Source organism: Babylonia areolata, chromosome 5, assembly GCF_041734735.1.
Source record: "Babylonia areolata isolate BAREFJ2019XMU chromosome 5, ASM4173473v1, whole genome shotgun sequence".
Lineage (NCBI taxonomy): Eukaryota > Metazoa > Mollusca > Gastropoda > Neogastropoda > Buccinidae > Babylonia > Babylonia areolata.
Window position 1 is genome coordinate 55089402 of NC_134880.1, and position 10000 is coordinate 55099401.

The 10000-nt window shown below is 44.4% G+C and overlaps 1 protein-coding gene across 1 annotated transcript in view; it reads right to left on the reverse strand.

Moving 5' to 3' along the window:
- LOC143282543 (limbic system-associated membrane protein-like) overlaps window positions 1-10000 on the reverse strand; it is a 319018-nt gene that overhangs the window by 10409 nt on the left and 298609 nt on the right. The window contains exon 3 of the mRNA XM_076588222.1: window positions 6487-6691. Within this exon, the coding sequence (XP_076444337.1) occupies window positions 6487-6691 (205 nt within the window). The remainder of the gene's footprint in view (window positions 1-6486; window positions 6692-10000) is intronic.

The following is a 10000-nucleotide window of genomic DNA, read 5'->3' on the forward strand; positions in this document are numbered from 1 at the left end:
AGAAAACGAAATAAAAATGAATATAAAATCATAAAATTTCAATTCAATATGGATGGAATCGGGAAAGTTACTCGGAGATGGGCGGGCGGGAGTGGGGATTGGGGAGTGGTATGGGGTGGAGGTGGAGGGGGGGGGTTCGGGGGTAGTGTTACTAGCATCGGTTCTCCCCCCAAACCTCTCTCTCTCTCTCTCTCTCTCACACACACACACACACACACACACACACACACACACACACACACACACACACACACCCTCCAGCCAGCCATCCTATCCCTCTTCCGACGCCAACAAACGCCCTCAATGATTTCACCCCTCTGCGACAAGAAAATCGGCCCGAATGGAATTTGAAAGGACCGAGAAGGCGTGACGAGCAAACAGGAGCATCGGGAATAGGAACAGGAAGAGGGGGGTGAGGGGGGGGGGGTCATAAGGGGTGGGGTGAGCTGCATGGGGGGGGAGGGAGAGAGGCGGAGGTGTGGGTGTGGGTGGGTCTTGAAGCACCGGGGAGAGGAATGTAGCAGGGTTAATTCCAGACAGAGAGAGAGAGAGAGAGAGAGGGGACATGTGGTTTATAAGGAGGCCAAGAGGCCAGCATGAGAGGCCGCGGTGTGGTGGTGGCGGCGGCGGTGGTGGTAGTGGTGATAAGGAGGCCTGTAGCTTGTTGCAAGGCTGTGAAGAAGGGTCTCCAGTCATCCTGCCACGGGCTGTAGGAATGAGGACAGGGAAAGGGGGAAGCGGGGTTTGTGGGCGGGGGGGGGGGGGGCAATGGAAGAGAGGTTGAAGGGTGGGTGGGGTTGAAGGCTTACTGAAATGAGCATCGTTTGTGGCGAGAATGAATGAATGAATGAGTGGATGAATCGATGAATGAATAAATGAATGAATGAATCTTTATTTTCCAACGGTGCAGATATTAGCACTTTGGCCGACTTGCATATCTGCCGTAAAAGAGAGAGAGAGAGCGAGGGAGACAGACAGACAGACAGACATGCAGACAGAGGCAGACAGACAGGCAGACAGAGAGGTATGACTGTGTTGAGGAAAGTTGTGGCAGGCAATAGTGGTGGTGGTGGTGGCAGTGGTGGTGTGAAGGGAAATGATGGGAGACATGGAGGAATGAAAGAGCGAGGAAGCAAGAGAACAAGTGTGTGTGTGTGTGTGTGTGTGTGTGTGTGTGTGTGTGTGTGTGTGTGTGTGTGTGTGTGTGTGTGTGTGTGTGCAATTTTATTCAAAACAGGGAGGGGGGAATGTGTTTTGAAGCTGAAAAACATTCATGAAGGAAGAAAATACTCCTCTGTGATATGTTATGTCTTTATTTCATCACCGATTTCATGTTTTAGAACGATGATGATTGTTGTTCAAAACTGTATTGCTTGTTCAGTCACTAAATGAATTCGCTTTATTGACATTTATCGTTGTCTATTGCTAAAGCATTATGTGTGTTGCTAATGTCTGTCTTCCATACCCAAACAGGGGCAATTAATTGTTCTTGATTCTTCAGTCTTTTTTTTTTCTTTCAGTTTTTATCTTCTCTCTCTCTCTCTCTCTCTGTATGTGTGTGTGTGTGTGTGTGTGTGTGTGTGTGTGTGTGTGTGTGTGTGTGTGTGTGTGTGTGTGTATGTCTGTGTGTGTGCGTGTGTGAGAAGAGCGTTGTAACAAAGAATGGAGAGACAGAGGAAATGGTGTGTTCTTTGCAAAGGGTGCTTCTCAAAAAGCGTTCTTTGTTTTCCAACTATGAAGATGAATGTCATTTCGACTGTCTCTGTAATAGAAATAGTGTTGATAATTTAGGAGGCAAAAAGTAATTAAATACGTCCCTCCCCTCTCCCCCAATCTTCCCTTCAACACCTCTTTTACCATTTTCCTTTTCCACTACCAGCACCACTACCACGAACACAGTGAATACCACCATCAACAACATTCCCCGTAGACCGCCATTCTCTCTCTCTCTTTCTCTCTCTCTCTCCCTCTCTCTCTCTTTCTCTCTCTCCCCCAATCCCCCTCTCTTTCTCTCTCTCTCTTTCTCTCTTTCTCTCTCTTTCTCTCTCTCTCTCTCTTTCTCCCCCTCTCTTTCTCTCTCTCCCCCCCCTCTCTCTCTCTCTCTTTCTCTCTCTCTCCAGATCTCTCCACAAATGATGCTCATTTCAGTTAAAGGCTTCAAAACCACCTTCCATGGTATCTCTCTCCTTACACACACACACACACACACACACACACACACACACACACACACACCACACACACACACACACACACACACACACACACACACACACACACACACACACACACACCGCACGCAGTCCCCTACTACACCCTCCTCATTCCAACCCAACAGCACTGGTCATGCACAGCCATCGGAGGATTCCGCTGACGAGACCCTTCAACAGCAAAGCAAGCCAGAAGAAGGAGAGGCCTCGTCGTTCACAGCACACCATGGCCTCTCCTGGCCTCTTGGCCTCCTTATAGCCACATGTCCTCTCTCTCCTTCAGTCTGGAATTGACCCTCCTGGTGCTTCAACCCCCACCCCGCCCCTCCGTCCTTCCCTCCTCCCTCCCTCTCCCTCTCGCTCGGTCATCCCTCGCAACCCCCCACCCCCCTCGCCCAACACTGCACCCCCCCCCCCACACACACACACACCCTTCTGCCAATGCCATGTATTTGCTCGTCAACCTTCTCGTTCCTTTCATATTCAGGTCCTATTTTCTTGTCGCGCGGAGGCAGAAAGGGAGAAATCAGAGAGGGGCGTTTGTTGGCGTTAGCGGAGGGATCGGATGGCGGCTGTCTGGAGGGAGTTGAGGGGGCGGGGGATTGGGGAGAGGGGGGAGGAGGAAATCAGTCAGATACGTTCCTTCCCATCCTCTTCCCCTCCCCCTCACCCCCACCCCCCTCACCTCCATCCCGTCGCAGAAGTATGATTTGTAATTTGTTTCAGAGTATATCTGGTTAAGAATTCCAATATGATCCCTCCACAGCAATGACGACCTGCTTTTGGTAGCTCTGCTCGTGGCTTTGCCATTTGAATTTTATGAACACGTCTTGCGTTGTTTGATAAACGGGAACTGTTCTTTATAGCAGGTACCATTCTTGACATTATCTTATGCGTCAAAATACCATTACCATGCTTTAGGTTTTGTATTTCACAGAAACTGAGACGCAGAGAAAAATACCACTGATCTATAGTTACAGTCAGTCTAAACTGGGACAAGATGATTCAATCCTTGAGAAAGAGAGAGAGAGAGAGAGAGAGAGAGAGAGAGAGAGAGAGAGAGAGGCGGGGAGGGGGGGGGGGAGAGGACAGACAGACAGACAGACAAAGAAAGTTACCAGAGAGTAGCGGATAGACAGAGAGAGAGAGACTTTTTTTTTCATACCCGCATTAAATTTAAACAACTTCCTCCCAAAGCTCGGGACCACACAACTCGAAGTCGGTGATGTCAAGCACTTCCCATCAGATTCACTACATAAACACCTCCCTAAAGAGCCCTGCAAGTTAGGTTTATACCCCTTCTCTGGTGCACGTGTACCGGTTGGCAGCTTTCCCAAGTCTGCAATCTTTTAAAGTGAGTTTTAACTGCTGACACTGACATATCTAGGATTGCAGTCGTGATGACGTGGATCTAATTTAATTTATGGAGCATGAATTTGCTGAGTATTAGGATCACATGTCGCACTGTTTAGGTTTCTCTGATTGTCTTTCGGTCTCTGTCTCTCTCCTTCAGTGTATCTGTTGTGTGCATGCGTGTACGCACGGGTGTGTGTGTGTGTGTGTGTGTGTGTGTGTGTGTGTGTGTGTGTGTGTGTGTGTGTGTCTGTGTCTCTGCGTCTGTGGGTGTCTGTATGTGTTTTGTGGGTGTCTGTGTCTGTGTGTGTACGTGTGTGCGTACGTACATGTCTGCTTGTTTTTCTGCATCCGTTTCTATTTCTGCATCTAATGTGCGTGCGCGCGCACGTGTGTGTGTGTGGTGTGTGTGTATACGAGTGTGTGTGTGTGTGTGTGTGTGTGTGTGTGTGTGTGTGTGTGTGTGTGCGTTTGCGTGCGTGCGTGCGTGTGTGTATGTGTGTGTGAGAGTGTGTACATGTTTTACGTTCACCCGTGTTAAGGTATCTATGCTGGGAAACCTTCTTTTTTTTCTTTTTTTCTCTCGAAAACTGATGTTATGAGCACATTCACACAATGGAACGAAATCCATATCCATTGACGGGTGTATGACATTCTGGGTATACTACTTTGACTCTATGTCAATTTGAAAGGCCCCGTAGCCTTGCACGGCCATATGGGCAATGAATTCATATAGTCATATACTGTGTCTTGGACTCGGCAAAGGAAGGCAGCGGCCCAGTCCCCTCCTTCCACCGTTTAAATCTTCCATAACCGAAGTCAACTACCCATTCAAAACCTGGCTGGGATGATAAAAAAAAATAAAAAAATAAATAAAATAAAAATGAAAGCAAGGTGCCTTTCTCACGGACACATCACCTTGCCAAAACGGAGCCTCGAACCCAGGTCACTGGTTAACACTGGGTCAGAAGATGAGCAGTTCAGCACCTAACCGAGTATGTCGCGTCGCCTGCACTATGCACGTATGAAAACCTAAATTCTCAGTGACTGCCTCGTGGCTGCAACCACGAAATCTGTTAAGTCCGTAAAAAATCAAAAATGATTTCAAGTAAGCGGGATCTCTCTCTCTCTCTCTCTCTCTCTCTCTCTCTCTCTCTCTATATATATATATATATATATATATATATATATATATATATATATATATATCTTCGTTTGCCCTAATAATAGATTATTTCATTCTGACCATGTAAGCTCTCAAGTCTGTGTAAACTATGGTATGCTTGATAGATGATTGTATTGTATTGTATTGTATTGTTCCTTTTTTGTCACAACAGATTTCTCTGTGTGAAATTCGGGCTGCTCTCCCTGGGGACAGTATGTCGCTACACTGAGAGCGCCACCCATTTTTTTTTTTGGTATTTTTCCTGCATGCAGTTGTTCTTTTATTTGTTTCCCTATCGAAGTTGATTTTTCTACAAAATTTTGCCAGGAACAACCCTTTTGTTTCCGTGGGTTCTTTCACGTGCGCTAAGTGCATACTGCACACGGGACCTTGGTTTATCGTCTCATCCGAATGACTGGCGTCCAGACCACCACGCAAGGTCTAGTGGAGGGGGAGAAAATACTGGCGACTGTGCCGAGATTCGAACCAGCGCGCTCAGATTCTCTCGCTCCCTAAGCAGACGCGTTACCTCTAAGCCATCACTCCAGATGTGTACATTATACGACTGGTTTTAAACAAAACAAAAGGGACTGAGAAAGGAACGGTAAAGTTGCTGAAACCAAATTAGACGAAAACTTTCTTTCTCCTCCTCTTCCTCCTTCTCCTTCTTCTTCTCCTTCATACTGTCATTTTCTTTTCAGCAGCAAAGGCCTATTAATGTGCTTGACTTAAATCGAATAAATTAATGAATGAATGAATAGGTATATAAATAACGAATGCGCTGAAATCCAGCTGGCCATCTTAAAGGGTTGCCCATATTATTTCTGTGAAATAAATCGTCAATGCGGTTCAGTTCCCTTTATTTGTGGGAAGGGGATGAGGTTTCAGTAACGTCCACTATAGTTCGTCCAGACAGTGCTCGTTCGTAAATGGTTTCTTTTGTGTTCTCCTTATATTTTATCGACATTTTCAGTTTTGTCGTGAGAAATAGGCCTAATAGTTCAGCACCATAAGAGAATGTAACTTGCTCTTCATGCTCATCGCTTGCTTTCATTTGGACAAGAAGAAGGAGAAGACTACACACACACACACACACACACACACACACACACACACACACACACACACATACCATCACACACACACACAAAACACACATACACATACCCACGCGCGCGCGCACACACACACACACACACACACACACACACACACACACACACACACACACAATGGGAGGGAGGGTTGAGCGGGGGATAGCTCTAACAGAATGATTTAGTCATTATTTATCTATTTATTTATTTATGTATTTATTCATCCAGTGATGTATTCATTTATGCAGTTTATTGCAAGTGTTCGTGTCCCTGAAACGAATGACGACTTGTTTGCATTGCGTCCGGATTCTGTGGGTGGAGAGAACACACACACACACACACACACACACACACACACACACACTGAGAGAACACACACACACACACACACACACACACACACACACACACACACACACACACACTGCTTTCATTTGGACAATAAGAAGAAGAAGAGGAAGAACGAGAACAAGAATAACAACACGAATGCACACACACACACACACACACACACACACACACACACACACACACACACACACACACGCACACACACACACACACACACACACACACACAGCACACACACACACACACACACACACACACACACACACACACACACACGCACGCACACATCAAAACACCAAGCACACAAACCGACCTTGCACGGCCAAAATGACCTTCTTGGACTGCTTGGGCGTGGTGTTGATACGACACTCGTACACGCCACTGTCGTTGTAGCGCACCTGTCTGATGAGCAGGTTCCACTCCTTGATGTAGGGCCGCTCCACGCTGATGCGGTGGTCATCGATGGTGCGACGGTCCAGGTGGCTGATCAGGATCTTGCGAGGGTTCACCCAGATCACCTGTGGTGGTGGGGGAGGGAGGAGTGAGGGTTGGGTCGGGAGGGGTTGTGCCGAGCGAGGCTTTCGTTATCGTTGTCGAGGTTAGTTCTAAGGTAATGCTCATGTACGTTTATGTGTATTTGATTGTGCTTTCATATCTGTGAAACTGCATGTCTGTTGCATGTCTGTTATGCGTGTGTGTGTGTGTGTGTGTGTGTGTGTGTGTGTGTGTGTGTGTGTGTGTGTGTGTGTGTGTGTGTGAGTCTGCATGTTTCACATTAATTATTTGCTCATTTATCATCCTTTATATTTTGTAATATTATTATTATTATTATAAGTAATATTTTTGTGTATTTATCTATTATTTTTTTACTTTTTTTTTCTCTCGAGGCCTGACTAAGCGCGTTGGGTTACGCTGCTGGTCAGGCATCTGTTTGGCAGATGTGGTGTAGCGTATATGGATTTGACCGAACGCAGTGACGCCTCCTTGAGCTACTGATACTGATACTGATACAAGGGTAATACCCACATTTTCGGCAATATCCACGTTTCTTCCTCTCCGCCCCTCTGTGTGACTGATGGAGTGAAAGACCATGCCTTGTTGTGAACACTTTTCATTTCGTCTTGAGGGTAAAAAATGTGGATATTGCCCACATTTCTCAACTATGTATTTTCCATTCAGTTTCGTTTCACAGACGGAAACATCGTAAATTTGTTGAAATAACATGATAATATATACTCTACATTTCTTCCTCTGTCAAGAGACGTAAAGAAAACCAGTCAAAGAGCGGAGGGGGAAAAATGTAGAGTATTTTTTACAATCTTATTAACCAATTTACAAGGTTTTTTCTCCGTCTTATAAAGGAAAGGTGCAGGGGAAGAACTGTGGACATTGCCAGTGTTGAGGTGGAGGCAATGTCTGTGCGTGCGCGTGTGATGGGATGGGGTGCATGCGTGCGGATGGGTGTTTTGCTTGTTTGTTTGTTTGTTTTGTTGCCTGTCCATGTGTGTGTGTGTGTGTGTGTGTGTGTGTGTGTGTGTGTGTGTGTGTGTGTGTGCGTGTGTGCGTGCGTGCGTGCGTGTGTGTGTGTATGTGTGTTCATGTCTGTGTCTGTGCACGTGAATAGTTGCAAAAGGGATGGATGTAAAGATAAAGCACGTTCTTAGCTTGTCTATTACCCTCGTTGATATACGAGATTTGTCTTGTCTTGTCCTGTCTTGTCATGAATATGCAAAAAAATATTGTCTTTGTGCACTGTCCAATGTTCAATGTATTTTCGTTGCTGTTGTCGGTGATAGTGATGGTGGTGCCGGTTCTGAATATGCTGAAGATCCTTTGTTTTCCTGTTTCCCAGGCCCAAGTATTGTACAGACCAGCTAGTGACTTCATTAACCCTCATATGTATGCATGAGCATACAGATGTATGCATGAACATACAAAATATCAGATTCACGCGTAAGTTTAAAGGTCCTGTGCAACGTACTTCAGCATTTGGTGGCTTTTCGAAACACGAACTTAAACCAATATGAACCCACACTCGCAAAGGAAGGAGACATATGGCTGTATGCATGAGAAGTCTTAAAACGGTCCAACACATAAAAACACCCACTCACAGAAACGAGCGAATGTGGTATTTCATCGCTTCGAACGAAGAAAAGGGTCATGGCGATGGTGATGAAAAAGAAGGAGAGGGATACACAAACCCACTCCCATGTTGAGAGAAAACTCCTTGACCTTGACGTATACATGGAATAGCTTTTGGAATCTCGTATTCAGGAGAGCCAGTGCAGAACATTGCTCGAAATCCCAAAGCCGCTTGTCTTTTAAAATCTTAGAATGCCAATCCTGCGCATATATTTCACAAATAACGAGCATTTCCTTCTGTTAAAAGTGGTTCACTGGGGTAAACGTCGTAATTTTACTTGGTTTAAAATGACTGACACGAATAATATAGTGCGATCATGCCACAATTAAAAAACAATTTCGACATGAATAATATCATGCATGCATACGTTGGCCTTTGAGATCAGTTAAGTGCACACCAACACAGCTGATGCAAGCAAAGACTGTATATAGACGTACGGATTTTGATTAAGAATAAAGAAAACTTTTTGCAATAATTACCGATTCATTGCTTTTGAGATACGGGATGATATTTTCTTTATCATATCTAGAGAGTTCCAATAGATAATAAAGGAACGAAGTAGCATTTTCACGCATATTTCCTTGTTTCCTTGAAATCTAATGCCGATGCAATCAGTTCCAGCAAATACTTTGGTCAAAGGTGTGTACAAACAATAAAAATGTACTTTCGTCTTAGCTGAGTGGGAGCATCATATTTTGTGTGAAAAAAAAAATCATATTGAATTTAGTTACGAAAACGTTGTTTTATCATGTACAATAATGCACGAATCTGTTTTAGTCTGAATAACGTGCGCGTTTGATGAACAGTTTCCACATCTTGAATACAAGTTAGATTGTAATTTGAAACTTCACCATCTTGCTGGTATTAATTCCATAAATTTGATCCATGGTACTCTAGCAAATGATAGCCCTCTTGCATTGATAAAGGGAAGTGCAGTTCTGTGGTTCCCTGCTCATATCTTGCACCCTTTCTTTTGCAGACCTGTTAGCCCAACGATTGTAGAGAATATCAAATGGAAAGTCACCCAGCTAAAAAAAACAACTAATGTACGTTTCTGTAAAGAACAAACAAAAGAGGCATAAAATCGTTCATTCGAGGTACGATCTTGGATTTGTTCTTGCTGTCTGAAGAAATTAAAGCGTATGATAGTGATTTTCAAATAGTTCTCTTTTTTTTTTTCAACAGTTTACCGGCGTTTGATGTCCTGGATATCGGCCCATAGCGTGTTCTCTACTTCTCTGCCATTGTCCTTGTTTATGAACTAATAGAACAACAAACTGTTTTCATTATGTTGGCATCAAACTCTCAACCCAGCAGTTCTAGAAATCTTTATACAATTAAAGATTTTTTCTCTGTTCGATGTCTCAGCATATTATTGGGAAGTGTGAGTGAATGAGTGAATACCAATACGAATATGAATGTTTAACTGCTCAGGCCTTGGCCCATATCAACAGTTTGAATTGTTACATTTGCTGTCAATTGGTTCCAGGCAAGTGAAATGTTTTGGCAACGAAAACAACATACGAAAACAACAGCGTAAACAACATACAGGTAAGGCGCATAAGCAAAACTATTGAAAGCATACTAAAAAGTTGATGATTGTCTTATTTGTAATGATTTATGAATGAACATAGACAGGTTGTTGATGACTGTACTGTTTTCGTTTGCAGCAAGAATGTATAAT